This window comes from Athene cunicularia (assembly GCF_003259725.1).
Source record: "Athene cunicularia isolate RWA chromosome 12 unlocalized genomic scaffold, athCun1 chr12_part1, whole genome shotgun sequence".
NCBI classification, from domain to species: domain Eukaryota; kingdom Metazoa; phylum Chordata; class Aves; order Strigiformes; family Strigidae; genus Athene; species Athene cunicularia.
Window position 1 is genome coordinate 11,823,465 of NW_020799116.1, and position 24,648 is coordinate 11,848,112.

General features: G+C 41.3%; 1 protein-coding gene across 1 annotated transcript in view; it reads right to left on the reverse strand.

The window, feature by feature from the left end:
- The window catches only part of SUMF1 (sulfatase modifying factor 1), a 40,226-nt gene extending 20,116 nt beyond the window's left edge, over nucleotides 1–20,110 (reverse strand). Inside the window, exons 1-6 of the mRNA XM_026857352.1 lie at nucleotides 19,937–20,110; nucleotides 17,597–17,671; nucleotides 5,080–5,162; nucleotides 2,752–2,874; nucleotides 1,966–2,080; nucleotides 908–1,021 (exon numbers count right to left, since the gene is read on the reverse strand). Coding sequence (XP_026713153.1) covers nucleotides 908–1,021; nucleotides 1,966–2,080; nucleotides 2,752–2,874; nucleotides 5,080–5,162; nucleotides 17,597–17,671; nucleotides 19,937–20,110 — 684 coding nt within the window. The remainder of the gene's footprint in view (nucleotides 1–907; nucleotides 1,022–1,965; nucleotides 2,081–2,751; nucleotides 2,875–5,079; nucleotides 5,163–17,596; nucleotides 17,672–19,936) is intronic.
- Between the last annotated feature and the right edge of the window lie 4,538 nt (nucleotides 20,111–24,648).

The window sequence follows — 24,648 nt, forward strand, 5'->3', positions numbered from 1 at the left end:
CACTAGAGAGGCCTGTGGTATCTTACTGGGATACAAGGAACTGGCACCCAGCCTGTGTGACTGGTATGGGTTAGGAGGTCTCCAGATGCTCCATCAGCTGGTGAAGCTGCTACTACAGACCTAGAGCAATCTAGAGAGGAGTCTGATTTCTCTTGCTGGACACATCCTCCTGGAAGAACAACAGAATGTCAACCTCTGCAATGTACAGAACCGCAAAAAAAAAAAATTAGCAAGTTCCTCCAGCTACTTCCAATTGCTGACTTCCCAGAAAGGCCTCCAATTATGTCCAGCACACCAAAGAGACTACACATGTCATAAGAAACCACAGCACGGGGATACTCAAATCCTGCAGCAGAGAGCTCCTGCCCCGTGAGGTTTAATTGGTTTTCTCATTACAGATAACAGTGTCTGAACAAAACAAGCTCTGTGAGAGCAGAGCAGTGCATTTCTCAGATTTAGTCATCCTGGATAAATGAGAAAGAAGATGTAACACTAGAACTTGAATCTGTTGAGAGCTACTCCATGAGAAACCCCCATACAAAGCTTACCCTGCAGGACTTTTTTCTGTCTGCCACAAAGAAAACCAAAGATTAACCCCTCAAAGCCTAGTAAGCTACTTCTCCCCATGAACTTCAGCTTTTTTACATGCTGAGTTTTAAACGAGCAAGTAGAAGGCATAAAGATAATTCACAATGGTTTGTTCGCTACCTGGGGGAAAAAAGAAAAAAAGTAGTACAGCTTGTAGCAACATAAATGAACAAAAAAACTCCTTATTTTTTTGAAAGTAACTGGCAAAATCTTGTTTCTCAACAGAGAGAAGCAAAGAACAGTTGGTTTTAAAACAGCAACCAGATTGGAGTAGCAAGAGGGAATTCTATACTTCATGTGATGCTGATAAAATACTTACAGGGTTGTGAACTTCATCCGTTGAATGATGCACAGCCCACCAGTCCGACGTCCATTCCCAGGCATTTCCTACAATGTTATACAAGCCATACCCATTGGGAGGAAACGCAGTGACCTACGCAAGACATGGAACACAAGTGCCAGTTCTGTGAATGACTCAACGTGAAATGGGGTTTTTAATCCTGAAGACCAGTCTGCTCAAAATGCGTTTGTCTTTATTAGGAGCTTCTGCCTTCATATCTCACAAGCAGACACCAAATTAGTAGTGCAGAACCATAAAACTTTTACATACACCATTAAAAGAGAACAAAAGAATGAACTATTATCAGCATTCTCAGCACCACATTTCCACTATGGCACACAGCATCTTCTCACTGGTTCTGGAGACTGATCCTTTAAAGCAAGGCACTGTCTGACCAACAGACACAGACCTGAACATGGCCACAGTGATCTGACCTCCATGTCCAGGCTTACAACTTCCAGATTCCCCTTCCCATCAAAGGGAAGCAAGGCTGGATGTCAACTCATGCACTGCAGACTTCTCTACTGATCAAACTATTTGAACCTACTTTAACTACCATTTAATAATCCGTTCCCATTCTTGATTGTCTTTAAAATTCTACTCTGTTGTTTGCCATATTAGACAGACTCAACCTTTCCAAAAAGGGAAGTTTCATTTCTGTTAAATTATTGCATGACTTCTGTGCCATGGGAACAACTACCCAAAAAATAAGATTTCAAAAAATTGCAATGCCAAAAGTGCAGGCAGAAAATATTTCAGCTTCTGGCTATAAACTGACTGGAAAGGGGAAAAAGATGTCAGTTTGAGAGGAACTAAAAGTTCAAGTGAAACTAATCTTTACTTTTCAATTAGCTTTTTAAAAATGTCCCTTGGTAATACTCAAGCCTGCAGTGAAATATACTGTAACTTTAAAAATCTAAAGGTAAAAGAGTACAGGAATGGAAAACAGCCATGGTCCACTGTTTTAAACACAGACCTCAATTTTAGGAAGACTAAGTTAATTTCCATATGATTAATTCACTTTGAGACACACTTACAGGTGCAGTTCCTTTGTATCCATCTTCCGCAGTGTTATTAGTTGGGAACACTCCCTGCCAGATATTGGCATAATGTTCACCTCTTGGCTGAAGCTTGTTGCCCCAGGGGAAAAGTCTATTAAAAGACATACAGAAAAACAGTTGTCAAACATTTTTTATTTAAATAAAAAAAAAAAAGACCTACACACACACACTCCCCTTCCTCCCCACCTTACCCTGGAGAACTGTTTGTATTCCAGTTCCATTTGTACCAACATCGGGCAGGTTTTCAGGGAAAGCAAGGGTTCTGTGAGGACAATTTGTACACGAAACAGCCTGTGTGGTACGTAGTCCAGGACACAGGATGGAGAAGACGTAAACCTATTATCCACTTCATCTTTCCCTCCTCCCCAAGCCCACAGTCAGATAACAAGTGGATGTAGTGGCCCTACAGCTGATGTGCAGTGATGTAGTTATTTACTTAAGATCTTTTGCAACTCTTTTGGCCTCGGTGCTAAGCTCATTTGCCACACTTTCCATCTCCTGCAATAGCAGCAGTCCTGTGTCTTGACACGTTGTCACATCTCCTCCTCTTTTGGGCTCTCTGCATTCTTGTCCCATTAGCATTCAGATTACCACGTACCATTTAGGTATTTAGGGAAATTCACTTACCTAAAGGAATCTGTTCAGACTATGTCAGAGTACCACTACACAAGACATTGAGGGTAACGAAAACCCACACAGCTCTTCCTTATCCGGTAAATACCAGTTTTAAACATTTATCAGGGACACATTTGTGACAGGTACCTATTTTCAAGCCCCCCCCGACAGCTGTATTCCCATTCAGCCTCAGTGGGCAATCTTTTCCCTGCCCATGTGCAGAATGCCACAGCATCGTTCCAGGAAACGTGAAGAACAGGATGATCCATTCTGGGAAACAAAATAAACAAGACAAGAACATCAGCAGAAGGAGGCACTCTCACAGCTATACAGCACATGCACTTTATGAAACTCTTTTAGAGGTGGCCACAAAGGACCGTGAGGAAGTTCACAGTTCAGTTACAACTGTGGACAAGCTATCAGTTTACTTTTACAGAAGAGAAGCTATTTAAAAGACAGACAGCAAGATGCTGGAACGGAAATGCAGCCAGAGAAAAACAAGGAAGAGAAAAGAAACCCTAACCGCTGTTGGCCTCATCATGCTTTTATGTGCACTAAAGACATTTGTGGCTTGTGCTTTCTCATGGAGTCACCTCAGAAACCTGCTGCACCCAGGAGACAGTGAAGAACTATTGATATACTGGCTTCTGTGGAAGTGCAAGTGCTCAGAGACCCAAAGGAAGTAACCAGAAGACTGCATCACTACTCCTCACTAGCCTAGTTTAACAGTATCTTAACAAGCAGCCAGAATTCTCAATAGAAAAAATTACATTGCAATTTAACAGCAAATGCTCACTTCCCTGTGCACACTTCTCTTTGCTGCAGGTTCTTTTTTTGCTGTCAGTTGTGGAGTTTTTTTGAGGGAGAAGTGAGATGGAAGAGTCCTTGCTCTTAGCAACATCATCTCTTACAGCACCCAATCCAGCAAACAGCAAAGTACAGAAACTTAACAAAAAACTATTTTTCTTCAGGTGTTTCAAGCAGTCCACAGTTTACACCAGAGCTCCTGTCTTTCCATTGGTTTAGTTCCAGGATTGCCCTTACAATCCTGCCCTCTTTTTCCAGAAAACGAAAAAATGCCAAGTCATTTTTGTCACAAGGGTCCTCCCCATGCAAGCCTCTAATAGACCAAGACACTTCAAGAGCTGAGGGTACTTGGGAAATAGCTGAGGGAAGACAGATACGGAGAACTTGATATTAATTTGTCTTTCCTGCCTCATGCAACAAGCCAGCATATGCCTGTTGGGCCATTAGGCTACTTCCCTGTGGCAAGTTCACCAGCAGTTGTGCTGGCCTAGGTTTACACCATACTTCTGCAAGACTAGATTGGCATGGCAGGTTTCCAACTCTTATCTGCTGACTGTGACCTAAATTTCGCTGTCTCCCTCTAAAAACGCCTCCTCATATTATCTCTATTTTTGCCTAAGATAATTCTTTCACTGCCCTTGGAGAACAGACAACGGACTTGTTACTAAGCAGTTCAGCCATCAGATGATGTTACACTAACACAGCCCTGTCCTTAGAGGACTCAAAACCATGCCAGCATCTACGAGATTTAGACTAGAGAGTCTGACTATTTCAAACAGCAGTTCTGAAACTTTAATTAGTTGATTAAGGCAGCTAGCACCAAGTTCACTGACGCCTAGCAAGAGAACGAGTTGCAAAGTAAGAGGCCTCAAATGAAGGCAGCCATCTCCAAGTAAGCATACAGCCATATACATCACTGAAAAATGGCTTTTCCCATATGCAACCCAGGGCTAGTTCTGCAGCATCCATAAAAAGCACCTGAGAATAATAAAGCCTTCTGATTTTCTAGGCCTAAAATTCATTCCACTTCTGAATGGAAAGAGATTCCATAAAGACACAGATCAGCAAGTTTCAGGATCATGCTAGCAAAGCATGGCACTAACTACAGGTTAAGAAAAAGTAAAGTTTTCCAAAGCATTTAGAGCTTCTATATAAGAGTCACAACTGATTTTCCACAATAATCAGTCCATAAAGTCAGAACTGCAGTAAAAAGGAAAAAACCTCTCAGTCTTCTACCACCAGAGATAGGCCTCCAAATCCCAGATGAAGGACGTTACATGCACTCCGAGGGTAGGCATGCAGCTAGTATTTAGTCTCCCTCTCTAAAACCAAATCTGCACTGAATGCTCGGAATTTACTGACCCTCTCAAGATGTGCTCTGTTTCACTGCCAATACCTAAACGTGAAAAAACACTGAAGCACATTTCAGTACGGTCTCTTTTCCCTCGGGTGGAAAGTGCTTAGAGACCTTTTTGAAATGCTACTACGTCATTGACCATACAGCCACCAAATACTGCCTGCAACACACTAAAAGATGGGAAAATAGTTGCAAAAGCAGCAACAAACAAGTAACTAATTTAAACCCCTTTTTTGCATTCCCTTCCTGGTGCAAGTTTACAGGTGTATTTACAAGCACTTATTATAGTTGAATAGCTGCTCATGGCTTACCTGTTGGAGATACTCGAGTCAGGACCCTCCGGGTGCCTCCAGTTGGCTCCCTTCACAGGTAACCACCAGGGAGCAGCCGCAACCTGAAAAGGGACAAGAATGGCCAGGAAAGATGCCTTAAATTCCCAGCTAAAGGCTATTCTGAGAAACCAGCATGTGACAACAAGCTACAAAGCTTTCCCTCACAGCTCATAGCTCTGCCTGTAGCCAATTAACCTATTACTAAGGTGATCATTTGATCCACATGACAGTACTGCTGGCCAGGGAACAGCCCAATATACAGAACAGCAGAAAGAAAATACCACCCAAAAAAACAGCGAGAGGGAGACCAAACCCTGAGCATGGTTTTCTGAAGTATTGCCCTCTGGCTCCCTCTCCTTCCCCTCCTACTTTTTCTCACCTGCAGGTTTACAAAGCAGTTTATTCTCTCTGAAAGCACAGCCTTCAGCATGCTGCCTGTGGTGGACCAAACTGTCCTCCCAGAAATTCTCATAAATATTCCTTCACCTCCAAAAATGAAGCCAAGAACACTCAGATGGCAATGACTGGAAGAGGTCATCTGGACCATTACAGTTTTACTCTATTCTTTTACAACAGTACGCTCACAGTACAGTTAAACCAGCTAACCCCCTGGCTGACCCCAGGCTGACACATTCTGCAAAGAAAAAAAAAAAAAAAAAAAAAAAAAGACAGTTTTGGCTTAAGGAGAATTTTCATCCCAATTATTTGCTCCCTAGACTCAGTGTTTTGGAATAACTAAAACAAAATCCTGATGACATCCTTTAACTAGGGTCAAAACACACATCTTGCAACACATCTGCTTTCCAGTTCATTAACTCAGTAAACTGACTTTAAATTATTTGCTATCAGCTTCCAGAAGGTGGAGACAGAAGAGCCACAGAAGTCAAGTGAAGCTTTTTTTTTTTCCCAGTTTGTTTGCTGAGCCAATCAAGCTTGTAGACAAAATACTGTGCAACAGTGCAGATATCAAGTACTTCTCTTTAACCAAAAGTTTCAAATGTGGCTCTGCAATGCCAAGCAATTATTCCTGGAATACATTCATTAAGGATTTCTTCTATTAAGCTTACTTCAAAGCTGAGAAGGTCAGCATACAGCACTTTTAACTATTCTATTGACTCACATTCACTTGGAAATACTTATCTTAATAATGGGTCCTTTCAGAAAATTGAGGCAAAAAAGAACAGTTATGCTAACCATCAATAGTGGGTTTTTTTCCAGCAGCTTGAGTGCTTGTTTCTGAAATACTCCTATTAGGGAGATAATTTCCATAATGAACAAAAATCAGAGTAAATAAGCCATCAATGCTTTAAGAGTTAAACCACCTACCAGCTGGTGAGCCCTAGACTGAGGAGGTCCAGCTGCTATTGTAACACTGGCCTGTAGAACAACTTCCAGCAACTTCTGCCCTCCCTACTGCTCCTCAGCTTTCCTGTCTCTAGAGATGGAAAGGGAAGAAGTAGACTCTTCATCATGCTGCTAAACCAACTTTGTAAAGCATTATACACACAAGTAGGAATTGCGCCAAGAACATTACCCTTTAACTCACCAAATCCTTCACAGGACAGCCCAAAAGTAAAAGTCACTGAAACCTGGTACTTGAGAGGCAGAGCACCAGCCCAGTCAGGCAATTTTAACGGCAGCTTCTAAGGAGGAAGCTGCATCCTTCAACAGTGACGAACATTTTACACGTAATTACACATGCGTGAGGAAAAATTCTCTAGAACAAACATAAGTTGTTATAAACCCTGGTCCAAACTACACATCCGATCCCTCATTTGAATGTTTCAGTAGGAAAATAAACTGCAAAGTCTAAGAAATAGAAATGCTGCTAATACACAAAGACATATTATCTTATCTTTAAAGCACCTGATCAGTCTATGCTATAACAGCTACCATGACAGCTCTTCACTCTTCTCGCATCATCACATACAGATTTTGCCTACAGCATACATCTGGGTACCTTACCAAAAAGCTCATTGTAAATCAAGAGCAATCCTGGCCTAAAGCTGCAGAGCTGTTGGCTTAAACAGCTAAAAGCCCACAGCTCTTCACGAGCTCTAGGCAAGAGTGCTGGAATCCCTAAACTCACTGTAGGACTCCTCCAGGCTGGGAATCCATCCACTCCGTGGGTTTCTGACACTCTCTTCCAAAGGAGGTGAAGACATTGGTGTTAAGTACAAAAGAAATAAAGATGCTCTCAGCAGCTGGCTGATGACTGAGATGTTCTGTCCATGTGTTCTCTACCTAAATGGGATCCTTTGGTCATACTAGTAAAGTAATGGCATTTCCTAAAGATCCTGCTTTCTGATCTCCCTAGCACGACAAGCACGTAAATCAACATCAACCACATCATTCTGGCTCAGTATCTAACAGCCAGCGACATTCTCCCCACAATCAGAGCTCCCTACCCTTTTTAGAAAAGCATGAAAATATTTAATCTCTAACTAGAAACTAGAACTCTGTTACTGAGCATTCAAACCCAAAGATGGGGTCTTCATTCAGAGATTCGCAGCTCAACTCACATAGCACTAAGGCCTCAGAAGGACAGATGCTACAGTCAATAGGCTTAGAACTAGTCTGATTTAACCAATCCCTTGTATATTTTAAGCTTTAACCTTTAATCTATACTCAAGATAGGACAGAAATCCAAAGTTAGAATTTTACAGCTCTTTAAGGAAAAGAAGAGAGCCACAGTAGTATTTGCTAAAGGTTATCCATCAATCTGAAAGATCATGAGTAAGATTTTGTCCAATAGTTTTAAGCACAACGCATATTTGTAAATGAAACTGCTGGCTTTTGGATAGAAATCTCTGCAGGAGACTGCAAAGATGTTTTAGAAGCCTTTAATTTTGGAAACCATTTTTGTTATGCAAAAGAAAAATGCAGATGCTTTTAATCAGAATGGTTTATTTTAAACCGAGAAAAAATTAATCTCTCCGCATGAGAGCACTACGTGTGCATGTCTTCTGTTTCTGGCTCTGCTGAACTGAACACCAAATGGCTGCCAGTCTTTGCAGAACACCCAGATCTTTAGAGAAGTTACACATACAGTACTAGGACAGTGATAACAGACTACGTACAGCCTTCAATAATTAATTGGGAACTAATCTAAGTCAGCCACTGACACCAGTGAGCATGCACCAAGATGCTCCTTCCAAACGAGAAAGTCATGTACCTGAAATTTACAGTCCTCTCAAAAAATTTGTCAGAAGTCTTTAAAGCTTTAATTGCTCTGAATCTAATTAGGAGAAGAGCTAATTAGTCAGAGATATTACAACATCACAGTTAATACAGCAAAGCCCTCCCTTGCCACTAATGAGCTTAGTTACTTTCATAATGCTCAGCGTTCTCATGCTTCACTTCAAAACATGTGTTCTGTAGACTGGCAACAGATTCATGTTGTAAAAATAGCAGCATATGCTGCTGAATAGATCTTGAAGAGATACTGAAAGAGGACAGCATCTCCTTCATTTTGATTAACTCTTTACAGCATAGCCCCTCACTTGTAACAGAACTGGTTAAACATAACTGCCCTGCAAACGTTACACAACTGCCTGGATAGACAAGGAAATGCAGCTCTAGGAGCAAAGCACATTTCAGAGGCAGAGAAGCTCAATGCCTGTTTTGGTCTGATCCAGCTGAAAACTCGGATTATCCAGCTCTCTGCTCCAGGATTAAACTTTAAGAACTCTCTGTTCTGCTTATCAGACTCGTAGCGCTCTGAAGAAAAGAGAACACGATACGATAATACTGAGAAGATACACTAACAGTTAATTCCGACGTACAAGTTTTCCACTCAAATGAAGCAATTTGAAGAACTGAAGCCTATACTCCCACTATCAGCTGGCATAAAATTCAAAGTTTTAAGTATTCAATTTTCCTCTCAAAGTAGTCTGGGATATCCTAACTTTAATTGCTCCATTAACTCGTGACTTCAAGATTTTTAGAGTACTTGACAATTATCTTTAAGAAAATTCCTTCCTAAATATACACAGAGAAAATAGAAGGGGAGGAACATCAGGAAAGTCAGTTCCATTGTCAGCATTACACTATTACTGGTACGGCAAAAGCAAGAGGGGAATACCCTTAAGAATACAGACAAAAACCACCCCAAAACCCCAGCCAATAACCATTAAAATATTTGTATTAGTCTTGCAGCTAACATAGCACTGGTCATGTTAGAAAAAAACAAGCCCCCACTTGAGCTCCAAATTTCAAATTCAAATCACATTTATGTATTAGAAGTATTACCAAAAATAACTGAGTAGCTAATCTTGGCTCTAATTCCATTTCTAACATGCAGCAAGTCACTTGAAATAACAAAGCTGTAGATTTTTAACCTTAAGTCAGGCCTGTAAGATGAGAAATTCATGCTGTTGTCCAGACATGTAGCACCAAACATCTTTTTTTGATGCACTACAGCATTATAATGCTTTTTTAATGTAAGAAGGCCTGCATACACTAGGTCAAGATAAATGTCTGGAAGAAGCAGAAGTTATTACAGAGTAAAAACCTCAGCAATTTAGGAATCAACCATCTGAAAAGAGATTTTTCCAAGTGAAAAGTAGTCTAAGTCTGGAAAACACTGCAAGAATCATTTCTTAAGCGGTGGGTTCTCAAAAGGAAGATAACGCACACTTCAGTTTCAGAAGCTGACTTAATAGGTTACCACTTGTTAGAATCAGATTTTGTTAAGTACTGTATGTCTTTAATTTCCAAAAGCATCCTCTTGGCTGCAAAAGCAATATGTTCATCAGCTGGATGCAGGGAAGTTAAGAAGCCTTATCTCTGGAAAATACACCCAGTGGTCTAGACACCCTCATTGCTAGCATTGGTAAGAATTGAGAAAGAATTAGTTATTCAGTAAAGAAGATAATTTTTGAATGAGGTTTTATTTTATACATGTAAGGCAGATACACATAAATCTCTGTCAATTTTTCCTCCTTTAAGCCTTATCTTAAACCCTGAACAGCTGATTAATGAACTACTGAAGAAAGAAGCAGACAGAAAATAGAACATTTTTAGCAGGGCAGGGAGTTCAAGAAATAAAAATAATTACTGTCATTTTCCCTTCAGAAACCAGAAAGAAGTCGCATTAGGTGGGGTCCTGGTCACAAGTAACTTCACACGTATTTCTCTAAGTAGCATTAGCATACCTCCCCAACAACCCTGAAAAACCTCCTCCCTCACTAGATTTGGGGCAGGGATCTCTCCCACCCTCCACGCACAGCTCCTGGCACCTATCGCCTGGCCCCTCCTGCCCCCCGCAGCACAGGAGCCCGTGCTGCCAGGCGGGCACTGCCACGGGACGGGCGACAGTCACCTACACCTGCAGACAGAGATGGTGGGTGCCAACGGATCCCTCGGGCACGGGGGTGGCGGTTCAGCAGCCCCAGACACCAGCGGGTTCTGGGTGGCCGTGTGAGCACAGCCCAGCTCTCAGCGGACACCCAGAGCAGCATTTGGGCTGGCTGGTGTCACCACCCCGGTGAGGTCCTGCTCTGGGCCAGAGAGGGAAAGCAGTAGGACAGAGATGAAGCTCAGCCCCGCTCTGATCCAGCTTTGCAGCCCGATTCAGAACACATCACACCCTGAGGGGCAGTTTGAACCAAGCCAGAGCCACATAGTGGTCCTAGTCCATTTTAAAGCCATTTTCCAAACGCAAGGAAAATCCCTCCGGCAGATGCCCGCTCCCCATTCACCTTCACAAGTCTGCGGCTCTGCTTCTCCTTTTTATCAGCGCACTGAAAACAGCACGAACATGACCTATTTCTATGCAGCACATCATCTCTATAGCAACGGGCTTGTGTTTAAGTTGAAACAGCTGTAACTGAGTCAGGGAGACATTGCAATGTAAATAGTGTGGAAGTGAAAACCACTTCAAGGCTCAAGACAAAGAATAGATCGCTCCTAGCCAGTGATCAAGGTTGTCATAGTAGCTGCAGAAGGGAGACATAATCTACATATGCAGCTATAATTCCTATTTGTACTTGAAGATACTCTGCAGAGAAGAGCAAACCTTCTATAATTATGTACATAAACTGAACTGAAACATGATTGTCAAATTCTCCACCAAATCAGTAATTAAGCACAGTGAAACAGCTTAGAAGTAGACAGTTGAGTATTTTTTCCAGAAGATAACTAATACTTCTGCAACGCTACTGCAAGTCCCATGCTATTTATTATATCAATTAAAAGTCCCAGCTCCCCAAAAGCCCTAATTACAGAAGAATCTGTTTTCATTCTTACTTTCTAAAGTTTCTAGCCTCCCTCATTAGCTCAGAAATGAAAGCAATAAGGGTTTTTGTTTAATATTGAATATTGATATTGTTTGCCTTGAGATGTCTCAATATTTGAAAGTAGTTTGAAATTGCAGTACTGCAAAAAGGAAAGGCAGCAGCTTTATAGAATAAATATATTTTAGGTCATCAGTTAGAGAAAAGATTTCAGACTTCAGAAGCTAGCACTTTATTTTTATGAAGGAACCCTCCCTTTGCATAAGGAAAGGCCATTGAACCTTATTCAAACAGTGTAATACTGCGCAGCTATGTCCATCCTCCAAGAAAAATAACCAAAAATATTTGGTGCTAAAATCCAGTAAGATTCATTAAGTGCAAGTTTTGGAATCCAAAGAAGCTTCTTTTGAGGAACTGATATTCCTGGTGAATTCCATTGCTGGAAGTCTATTTTTCAGCCAACATCTATGTCGGCACTCAAGCTAGTCATTTCTTCCAGCAACCAAGTGAATATGAGCTTTAAGGAAATGACACGTGCACAGATCTATCTACAGCCTGAGACACAAGCAATGCCCTGCTTTAAAGTTGCAGTTCATGCTGATAAATATGGACTAATACTACTGGTCCTTCCCACAGAGATGCTTCCTTCATGTCATTCTTTATCCCAGTGGTGGGAGTACAGCACAAGATGATGGATATTAACAGTTCAAAAGCTCCATCTTCCCAACTCCTTAGAGGGACAATCTGGAGCACTGGGGTCTGCAAGGAATAGGCTCACCCATCTCTTCCTTGGATTTAAGTTTCTTCCCTGAAAGGCCTCTGAAAAAGCAAAAACCAAGTGTAGTAGAGATGACATTTACCCTTAAAGAAGCAGTGAGTGGGTTTTTCCACTTCTGCTTATGCATCCTACGTACATTGACATCTTAGCAGTGTCAGACAAACTACACAATAAACTTCCTGCATCCCCCAGGCCACAGATAAGCAAGCCAGTGCATGCTGTCAGAAAATACGTTCTCCACAGTAACTGCTGCAAACACCAGTGCTGCTGTCCTCCCTGCAAACATTGCTTCTTTCAGTATGATTTCAAATAACACAATGTTGTCGCAATGGTTTTAGAATGGGACTATGCCCTTTGAGTTACAGGCTAGAGGCACTGCTATAAATAGGTAAATTGCACAGCTCATACAAATAGGGATGAAAGTAGCATCCAATAGTTCTAGATTGACCAGAACTCCTTAACAGTATTTGCTCAAGTCTGCCAGTGAACTAATTTCATTGCATTCTCAGACCAAAAACTGAATACTGCCTGAAGACAACTGAATTATACAGATTTGTATGCTGTCAGTCTCTTCATTGCAGAGTTTATCTGGCCTAGAAGCAAAAATTAATTTTGCTATCTTCCACAAGCCAAGAATAAAAACGTTCCCACTACTCTCCAGTGCGCAAATCTGACTTTATGCCGCACTCCAGCCTTTGTAAGTGCTATCCTGTTTACCTTTTTCATGGTAGCTGCACAGCCAGCGAAACTCTTGCAGTTATTTGCAAGAGCTCTCAAATCCCCATGCTGGCAATCACGCCTCAGTACCTTCTCATTTCACAGACACAATCTGAATGCTTTTTGCTCTAGGATACATAGAAATGCCATTTAAATGGCATTGTAAAATGCCATGGAATAATAGCACTGGGCATGCATTTCCCCCTCTCTGCTTCCTCCTTAACTCAGGGAGATTAAAAAAAAAAAAGCAAGAAAACAGTTTCATCGTAAAACGAGAACAGCAAAATCTCTAAATTTTGTGGTTTTTTCCATTTCCTCAAATTCTCTCAGAAGAAAAAAAAAGAATCGAGTGCCAAGCTACTAGCCATTCTAGGCTGTGTTTTATCTATGACACCTAAACCAAAAGCCAAGTAACCAAGAAAGGCCATAACTTAACAGCTGCAGTAATGAGTAGCTGGTTTTAATCTGCAAGAGAACCGATGTTAATATGTGAAGCTATCAAAACGTGTTAAGCCCACAGAAAACATGTTGGTTTCAAAGGGCCTTCCACCCTCACCCTAGAAAAAACCTTTTTTATTTGAGAAAGTCCTTGCCAATTCTATCCGTAACACCCTCATCTGTTACAGTGCTCAGATTTCCCTCTCTGCTGCGTTACCACTGCAAACTTAGAGGCCAAAACTAAAACTCAAGTTCCCAGAAATCTAGAACAATTCAGTTACTGGCTGCTACACCCCTTTTTACTGCTTCCCTTCCAGAGGGGAGTTAGGTCCAACTTACATTCCTCTAGCAGTAGCTATCTAGGAGACCACCTCACCTCCAGGAAACTCACACCCAAAGCTCCAATTATTCTACGCGCTAAACTGATTTACTCCTGTACTAGCTTTCACCAGCCCCACCTCTTGTTCTAATTTAGGTCTCTGCTTCCTTCGAGGGCCTACAATAAACTTGGCTGGTTTAAGAACTGGAGAAGCCAAAGTAGCCAAATAGAGCAAAACCCCCAGATACCCCCAGACACATGCACCTCATTATTTATAGGAGCTGTTATACAACATTTAGTTCAATATCTTCACTTCCACCTTCCCCCAAATGTTTCACTCGGTATGAAATACTACTTCAAAAATACACATTGCTATTGCTCTTCCCCTATATTCACATTTGCATTTAGCACCCCCGTGCTTCAACTGGAGAAAAGCCTCATCAAAACACATCTGAGCCACTAAAGCAAAGTAAAAATACAGTCCTTTTCCACATTAATTTGGTGGAAGGGTTTTCAGTACCAGACCAACGTTTTTATCTTATTTCTGCTTTCCATGGTGGTAGTTATGATTCAAGAAGGTACATATCACAAGCTAAAATATTAGCTGACTAAGATATAAACGGAGAAAAAAGCCTTAATCTTCTCCGTTGCTGATCATTACGATCTGCTGATGCAAACCAACTTCATGCAATTCACACTTTCTGATTACATTTGAGCGGTTATGCTGCAGTAGCCAAGTTCTCACTTTTTTTTTTTTTTTTTTTAAGAGTAATTGAATAGTATTAGATTTTTTTCCCCCATACAACACTAGTAAAAGTTAAGTATTTCAGGCAATGTAACAAGGTAGCTAGCTTTTATTTTCTGTTTAATTTAAGCTTGCAGATCCCTAGGATTAATTTGCTTTTGAAGAACCCTTCATGTTCCTACCCCATAGTTGGGATGCTTCTGCCTTTTAGCAAGAAGAAATTTATTGCACATTTCTATAGATAACTTGTTTCTTGAAAGCATGATCTACAGAAAACTGCTAATGTATTTTATTAATGCTAGTGTATTTAATTAATGCTAGTGTATTTCAATTAGCTGTGATAAGCATGGCCTACGCAGAATCCAGTTGCCTGAGCAGCAACCTGACTACATTATACATTATATTCTAACACCGACCCTTGCTTGTTCTAGCCTACAAATTGCACTGTCACAAAGACCAAAGACCCTCAGAACTAAAGTCTGCACAGTACTCTCAACATTTATAACCTCTCACAGAAAATGCATACTCTAACCACAAAAAGACACAGTTTTGAGAGGCAGAAGCATACACAGATAAAATTCTAAGCTGTATCTCCAGACATTGGACTTCTCTTTCCAGCTGTACCACGGAGCTGCTTTCTGACACCTTCTCCTTACAGATAGAAGTTCCTTTCTAAAAGTCAGATTTCATGGTATGTAGCTGCTGAGGGGGCAGGCAGAGAGGAAGAAAAGTGGTTTCTACCTGCTTTTTCACCTCCTCACAGCATTACCATGTTTTAGAACATAGTTTGTCCACAGCATCAGCATAAAGTTAAGTGCCAAGCTACAAGGCAGGCAGGCACTTTCTCCAGATCACTTTACCAAAATAATTAATAGAGTCTTTTTGTGTGTCTATTTCAACAATGCTCTGCATGCTTGCAAGATGACCTAATAATAAATACTGAAAACATGGCGAAAGGACAGTCTCCTAAAGTTTACTTTCAACAAATATAGAAAACCTTCATAAAGAAGCAGCCAAAAAGACCAGTTTGGGCTCCATTCCAGCTCTCTGGCATAATACTCGTTCTGTTAGCACTACAGCCAACACTGTAGAATTTGGCTGACACACCCAGGAAAGTGGCTCCCAACATTCTGTATGTGTTTATACAAATACCCAAGACTGAGCTTACACCAGCATTCTGTTTGTTTGTTTTAAAACCGAGTGCCTGATTTAAGGATTTCTACATCACAAAACTAGGGCAGGAAAAAGAATTTCTCTAATACTGACTGTTGTGAAGATGGGATGAGTCCATCTGCATTTACTCTACCTTCAACATGAATTATGCCAGTATTTGGGAAGTCAGATTTAGTCTTCTTACATCTCACAGTACACAAATGTTAGTCCTGAATTAAACAATAACAAACTGTTCTTGTAATCTTCCTTTCCTTGCAGTAGGAAACGAAACCCCACATTTTTTGCCAGTCATTCACAGCACAGATTCATGTAGGGCTTCTTGAAACCTCCAATCTATCTGCCCCTTGAAGATAAAAATGAAACTTTAAATATTTCCACCTTAATCAAGAGCATCATTTCTATAGAACAACGAATACTCACACTACTGTAAGTTATTGCACCATGCACGTGGAAGAAAAATTCTCCTTGTGTGAGAAACTATTTTGGAGAAAATTAAATCACTAAATAGTAAAGCCCCAGGTATTCTCAGTTGTTTATCATAATAAATAATAATCCTCTAAACTCCTGGAGTTGTACCTTAGATCAAATGGTGTGCAGAAGTAAAACCTTGCTACTAACTGAAAGAAATAGTTTCATCTCAGACCGCCCCACCTCTCTCTCTTTGCTTGTCTAGCATCAGAGGGGGTGCAAAAGGTGGCAAGAAGCTGTGCTCCTCTACAGGTGCAGTTTCACTTAACACTTACGTCTAACTAAACTACTGCCAAAAGATGCAGTTTCAGCCCCGCTACTTCCTTATCTATGCTTTGTGTACAACCTGCTTCCCTACGTCGATTCAAGCAGTTGCAGAATGAGCCAAGTTAGCTTTGCTGATCCAAAAGAAAACTAACGAAAAAAATTCCCATCCAGCGTAAATGCAACTTGAAGTCACACACACCCCAAAATTGCCACACCACAAAAATCAGAATGCTTAATTTCTAAGGCCTTTTTAAAGACATGGGACAAGAGATCTGGAAATGCAGTGTGTTCAAACCCAAGGATAATTCCAATGGGAAGAGACCTCAGGAGGTCATCTTGTCCAAACTTCTACCCAAAGCAGGTAAATTCATCCAGGAGATGACAAGATATGATCTGCTTACTGTCAGGAGCTGTAAAGGTTAAGTGACCTGTTAAGGTTAAAAAGGAGGTAAATGAAGCCTAAGAAAGTCTCAGCAACACATTCACAACAGAAAAAGAGGAAAGGTGGGGCAGGGAAGCTTTGCTACTGAACTTTTTTTAAAAAAAACCCAATACTCACTTCCACTCAACAGGAAAACTGGATCAGTTCCAATTTAATCAGCACTGCACCTACCAGGATCACTATGTCGCCCTAGCAAGGTGAAGGGAACTGAAAAAACATCAAGGCATACAGGATCTTCTACAGAGGTAGAGGAAGCACAGTAAACTTACACCACTCAATATTAAGGAGTCTTACAGACTCCGGTCTGCCACAGAAGCGGCACTTCTTTGGAACATTTGCCTCTAGTTAAGCTAGAAAAAGCACTCACGCAAGCACCACTATCGTACCAGATAAACAGATGATCCTCATTTACTTAAATGGGTAGGATCTGAGATTTACCCACTTCGGACATAGGACTGCACTGCCAGAGCGTGCCAGTCACAGGTACATATGCTCCCCGAAGCCACAATCACTCCTGCTCTTTGCCTACACAGCACATCACTCAGTAGAGCCACTACTCACATCTAACTTGCTGAAGCATCACCATGTTACACTTAATGCAGCCTTATACCTGCCCCACTCACTGCAATCCTAAATAACTCTCATTTAGGAGGCAAAAGACGACAAGAGGTTGATACTCACTTTTGCTAATCAGGAGGAGATTTTTTTCAATTGTTTGTTTAAAAAAAAAGAAATCAGAACATAGACTGTAAATGCTCCACGCTGGAGTCTATTATTCTAGGCCAAACACCCCTCCATAAACCCCATTTCTGTATACAGCTTTGGGAACACCACACAATTGAGCTGTTACTGCCAGAACTGCTAACACATCTAACCCGGTGACTGTGAAGTAAGATTTACCCTGTGTACTCACTGCCTGGTGGATGTCAGCCTTCACTTCTTCGCTCAGCATTCCCTCAAACACAAAGGAATCGCCAAATTTCTCTGCCTATAGAAAGAACAAAAGATCCAACCATATTATCAAAGGAATGTTATTCTTAAAACGCCACTCACGTTTATAGCTTTGTTTTATCGAGGATAAGGAAATTCTGATAGTAATTTGGAGTTCTCTTTCAAGGAAGTTATTTTGGAACAGAAGAGAAAGCATTTTGTCCCTGTATGTTGTCTTTTTCAGCTGCCACGGGACAGATGGCAGCTCACAGAGCTTCTGCAAATGTTGTTACTTCTATTAATTAAAAATGCTACAGTCAATAATCTAACGTTCAAGGGCATATTTATGTTCTCTTATTTTTCCTTTAAGAATCACAATAAGAGACTTAAGCCTTGTCACTTACTGCTCCATCATCACTAGCACCACGTTTTGAAGTGCTGTTACAACAATAGAGAAGTTAAAAGTAACCCAGTCATCATATCTAGCATTATATAAAACCAAACCAAACAAAAAATAGAAACAATTTCAGTTCACAACACCAGCACAGAGTTTTTTTCCCTCCTGATAAACTAAGTGAATTGATATACTTGGGGAGCTGACACATGCCAACAGAATTCAACACATTTGCCTGTCTCAGTTTCTTAATTTTATTGTAGACATTCAAAGACAGTGAATTATCACCATGAGCTGCTTCTGCACTATCAGAACTTTTAAAGAAAAGCATAGTTTGAAAGAAATATCAAATTCACCACCCAAATTGCAAGGTTTTAGCATATGACTGTAATATTTATATATTCAGTTTCAAAAAGGAAAGAGAAGAAAACAAATACTTGATTTAAAGACCTAAAGATAAACAGATTTATCAAAGAGGAAGAATACTTTTTTTTTTTTGCCCCCTGCCCAGTCTGAAAGACCCAGAGGCAAACAGGTTTATCACCTAAAGGACCCCAGTTTTCAGTCTCACAGCATCCATCATGGGCTTTTTTTTTTTTAATAAGTTCATTAAAAAATATTTTTGATTCAAGACAGCTGTATATCTGGAGATGTTTTTCTTCAGCTTTCTATTTACTTTTAGGTTTCATTTGCCACTGGAGTTCAGTCTAGTCCTTAATAAAAGAAAACCAAGAAGTAGGTTGGCTCTGTTTACCTGCAGTAATTAATGTGGACATTATTTAAATACACAAAAAGCAGCTCAGCTGCATTGCCCCAAAAACCCCTGCAGAATCACTGCTGTTTACTCTAATGCGCAGTTTATTTTTCCAGATCCAGTGTAAAAAGGGGGCCCCATGGGAGGGGGACAGGAGAACGTGGAAGAGAAGCACCCATGTACACCAGCTGAGCCATGAAGTGCTGTCTGAAACAGGCACCATCAGATGTGGTGTTACATTTACACCCCACTGCACACATGCTCATTCCAGAAGCTGTCTGCAACAAGTAAGCCCTGTTCAAACTCCAAATTGTTGAACAACCTTTTTTCATAACTATTAAGAATTTAAAAACAGAACTAGTGCGCAGATAAAAGCAGCCCTTCATCCAACCAGAAGGATCCTGTCTTCCAAATGAGAACCAGTTTATCAAGTGAATTCAGCAAAGTGCCTCCTTTGAGACCTGATCATTACTGAGGCTTTTATTTGCCTAAAAGGCCTGTCAGGGTTTTATAGAAGTTGCGTAGGAACAGTCAACTGTCAGGAAAGATCAGAGCCTCAAGCACAGGTAGCTTCTTTCTTGGAAGAAGCACCTTAACATATTCTTTCTTAGTCCATTGTTCCCAGCAACATGCACAAAACTATTATTAAACCTGCTATTATATCTTCTTTAGACAGCAGGGCTGTCTATTGCTCAGCTCATTAGCAGGTAGCAGTACTGAACTAGCCTGCAGAGTCCTCAGCTATCACAGTTTTTTAAAATATCTTATCCCCTGTTCCTCTAAAATAAGGAAAACATAACAACATACTTGTACAAAGATGTCCTATGGTCAAGAATAACCCAAACAACAACAGTAAATACCCTAAAACCCTTTGCACAGAATCTTCAGCCATGTGTTAGCTTCACCCAGGCTGCCTCTGTCATACTGCAGGGAAGACAGCAGTTCATCTATTGGAACACTTACTAGAGGTAACAGTAGACATCTAAATGCTCTTTCCGACTCCCGGGCAGCAAGGCAAGCCAATTTTCTCTCTACACGACTTACATTAGAAACATTCTAGTATGCAAACCCCAAGCAAGTATTGTGACCTCCCTCAGAAAGAAAAAAGTTTAAGTTTTTAATGGGGATTTTGCTAACAGAAAGATGACAGCAGGCTCTATACCCTTCTACCTTACCTCAGTAACATATCCAGTAGAATTCACAAATCTCTCAAACTCCTCATTGCTGACCTCGTACTGATCCATGTAGAAACTGTTAACATGGACTCTTCTAGCAGGCCATTCTCCATCTTGCTGTATGTCAGGCTCATCAGTGCCCATTGTGAACACTCCTCCTGGAATAGCGACCATCTGCAGAGAAAACACCACCCAAAAGATTATGAAAATGAAAGACTGAAAAGAGTCTCTTCTCCTCCTCCACCTCACCTTTGGATGTGCTTTTGCTTTAAGCAGCATTTCACTGACAAGGACGGCACAACAAAATGGCAACAGTGCCATCTTCACCACCTGTTTGGAAGAAATAGCAAGCAGAACTTAAACTGAGAACAAAACCCCCATTTGCTGCTCTTTCTACATGAAGTCTGGGTAATTCACAACTTTTACTGAGGGTAATGCTTGTGCTCTAATGAGGAGAAACATGTTCCCTCACTGTACCTAAGAGCCAAGAAATAATCCAGAGTCCTTTCTATTCATTTTTGGATGAACAATTTTGGTACTTGACTCTATTCCTACGATGACTTGATGCATCAATGACGAATCTGGAAATTAAGAAACTGTGAAGTGCTCTTCTGTGGACAAGCCTATGCTTGTTTGCATACTAACTGCACATGGTTTTTCGTTTAATAACAGGCACGCGCAGCATTTTATTACCAACCATGCTGCTACCTGGCAGGCGAATGCAACACCTGCAGCTCCGCATGCCAGAGATGAGACAAACTTTCAAGTTCATTATATTCCACTCCCCTGGAAGACTGGCCTTGGGCAAGAGCCTCAAGCTTCAGAAGTTAAGGATGAGTGACAGAATAACATTTTAACTGTTTCAATAACATGTGTTCCCTTTGAGGCCAGCCAGTTTCCAGAGAAACAGTGCACATTTTCCCTCAGCTTTAGTGGGCTCTTTCCAGGAGGACAAAAGGCCCCAGAGGTCTTGTCATGCCTCATCAGATGTTTCCTGAGAGGCCTCTAAAGACCACAGACTGAGTAATGCACTCCTCACCCAAAAACCAAGAGCATCCATGATCCCTGCTCAGAAGCTGGTGCTGGAATGAAGAATGACAGCTCAGGCTGCGTAAAATCTTCCCAGTGGGCAGGTGATCTTTCAGAGTCTGCCTACCTAAGGACTAGCTTGCCAAGAAGTTACCTGACTCATCATCAACAGATTAAAAAATTGGGGAAGAAAACTCTCTTTTCGGTATTCCTGAGCTACCTTCACCCCCAACTCACATGGAATTCAGCCCCCTCACTGCTCCTGTGAGTGCAAGAGCCCCAAGAAAGCCATCCAGCACATATGTATGCATCCACTATGGAAAATAATCTGGCATATCGCATCGCACCTGAACGTACCCTAGCAGTGACCTATGATCACACACCACTCTTACAGCAAATTCCAGCAGGCAGACCAGTGAATCAAAAATGAGCAAAGCCAGTTCTAAGAGATAGCAGCATTTTTTTTTTTTTTTTCAAGATCCTGATGTTTGGTATGCAAGAAATTCAAGTCTAATAACAGAAATAGTCACAGAGAAGTTTCCAGACTAGCACACTTCTAACACTACTCCAGAAGTTTAGTTTAAGTTCTGACCGAAAAAGAAGCCTGGGTTTTGTATGTATGAGAGTTCAAACAAAACTCCATATGCATGTAGCAGAGTAACACTATGCAACAGGTATATTAAAAGTAGCCAAACTGCAGAGATAGGGTTGTAAAAACTGTGAACCAATTCAGCATTATTTAAACAAAGAGTTGAGGTCACAGAACCAAACATGAACTTTGCACATATAGCCATTTTGCAGCAAAGCCTAGATTGCAGGACCTTGATTCTTTCATAGTTGACTATTTTTTGGCTTTTTCTTACATGACAAGATTCCCTTCATAAAGTCAGATGCTTTCACCAGAACAGTTTATCCAGATACCCACAATGACTCGTGAACCAGGAAGACAAAAAGAACCATGTTACCTTCCAGCTTCTGGAGTTTACTGTTATTTATGCAGTTACAACACCACCAGCACACCAAGTGATCAGTAAATCCATTCACATCAGCTTTCCAGCACCTCCCCCTGTTCTGAAGGGGGTCTGGAGTGTTTGACATAACCCTGCAAGTCCAATCTCATTGTTTCTTCTCCACTACAGCTCTCTCCTTTTGCTTGGGCCTCTCCCAGTAACACTTAAAATTCACACAACTTGCAATGTGCCTGTTAAGAAGTGCTACAAATCCTCTTCCTTTGAACATTGGAAGCTAGCTGTATCCTCATAACTCTTTTCTCCACTAAAAGAATCTGAGCACTTACAGACTGTCTTTAACCGAATCCATAAAAGGGCTTCAGGATAAATTTGCTTACATTTTTTAGGACTTAGGGAATGACAACGTGGTACAAAGTTGCACCACTTTCTTCCAACCTCTTTCCAACCCACTGTAGCTAAAATAACTCCTCAAAGCAGTCTTCAAAGCAAGATTCAGACCTCATTAGTGAGCTGCTGTCTCAAAGCATGTGAAAAATTAACTCTTGCTTTACAGCTCAGCATTCATTTCCAAAACCTGAAAAAGCTCTTTAGACTGCCAGTGTATGTTCAGCTAGGAACATCCAAAGGCTTCCTTATGAACCTGCTGCTTTTGCAGCCCCCAGCACAGCTGAGACTTCTGGTATGTCCACCTGATAACAAAAATTGATTGCACAGGATTATCCTCCACCACCAAGGCTCATTTCACAGCTCCACCTCCTGTTTGGAAATAGGACCTTCCTTTGACAGCCAGCTTTATGATAACACCACATCATGGCTGCAAGGCTCAGATGTCTGACAGAGCTCCTCAGCTGAGAACACTGGAATACAACACTAAGCAAAGAACAGATTTTCTGCAGACATCACATCCATAAACCACACTGACATAGTTAATTAAGCAGCTTTAACACCCAGTTTTAAAAGACAGGTAGCTAACTCTAAGGAACTATAAAAAAATAATCGAAGTTGAACTATGGAGGCAGAAATACAACAGCAGAGGCTGACAGTTAGGTCATTTACTGTATTAGTGATGCAATATAATAGAGTGTACAACAATAATTACCTGTATCTTCACAATATTACTTAGCTAGCACATGCAGTTCACTGTGCTCAAAACTCAACTTCAGCAACAGGGACCACATCTGCCTCTGATTATACTTAACTATTATAGTAATGCAGAGCAGACCCACTAAAGTACTAGCTCCTGATTTCTAAAGATGTAGTAGAAATAATTAATCTCAGTTGTGGTTGAGGTAGAAGCCAATTTTTTCCCTCACTTCCCTTCTCATAAAAATGTTTTCTAGCTAAACATAATCAAATTATGTTGTGAACACATCTTAAAATCCAGCAGCAATTAGTTTTCATTCTCTGTTGTTGAAGTTGCCAGCTTCCTTGCATAGAGTCAAGAATTTTTTCTATCCTACAGCAAGACCTACAGTGAAATGCCAAAATTTATTATATGAAATGTAGATTAGTGACATGAAGTGCAATACGGATTATTTAATTCACACACTTTAAAAATGATCGGGTTTCTTAGGTGCAGCCTGCAATAAAGTCATAATTACCACTGTGCACCCTTCCCTTTACTCAGTAGGTTTCCACGCTGTCTGCGTGACAGCAGCTTTCTCTGGTCTGACACAGCTTCCCAGCCTTACACCACTACAAGGCAATCAGAGAGGCAGCCCATCACATTTCGTCTACGTGCAAGCCATCACGCACAAGCACATTATCCAAGTCTACTGGGATATAATTTTGTCTGGCAAAGTTTACTAGCACTTTTTGGGAAATGAATAGCAATCCCATTTCTAAAAACTGAAGACATGCCATCCAGTGAGGCATTTGGTCTCTAACAATACAAAAAATTTCAGTATCCTTTTGCAGTAGGCACGGTCATAGCACATTAACACACTTCAAGCACTGCCTTTGTCAAGAAGTCACACTTAGCTTTGGACAGTGTCTTTCAGAGAACAGCAGCAACACAAATAGAAAGGAATAAGCAATTAAACAGACTTTTACTTGAAGCCAACCTGAAAAGCTATACAGATATGGATACATAAATGATGGGTTTGCTGAAATGCACACAAGAGACATGACACATCACTTGTTGGTGTTTCAATTCCATTGATACCAACACGGACCTAAAAGAGATGGGGTGGGGGGGAAACCAGAGCCAAAGCACCGTTGATATTCAGCAAGGAACAGAGCTGCCACCTCCCCTGGCCATATGGCAACAGATGGCACACTCAGGTGAGTCCTCTGGCACGTCTATTCCCGGTGTTAAGTAGCTGGGGAGGCCTGCCAAAAAAAACAGCCAAAACACCAGGACTCAGTTTGCCGTGTCTCGGCTTTACCCAGGGAGGAGCGATCAGGGTGGACATGGGTGGGGACACATGGAAGGCCACCAGAACACGGGAACCGCAGCCCAAGGATCTCTCCATCTTGGATAGCACCCAAACCGCCCGGGAGACGCTCAGGCTGCCCGAGCAGGCAAAACGAGATGGACCCAGGCCAAGCGAGAGGGGCCCAAGCCAAGGATCCCCAGGAGCTCGGCCCAAGGGGGCCGGGAAGGAGCTTTAATTTCAGTTTCACTAAGAAGCCCGCTGGCTAGGGACTCTCCGTTAGCCTCCCAGCACCTCCAAGGTCGCCCCACGGCCCGGCCGGCCCCTCAGTGCGCTC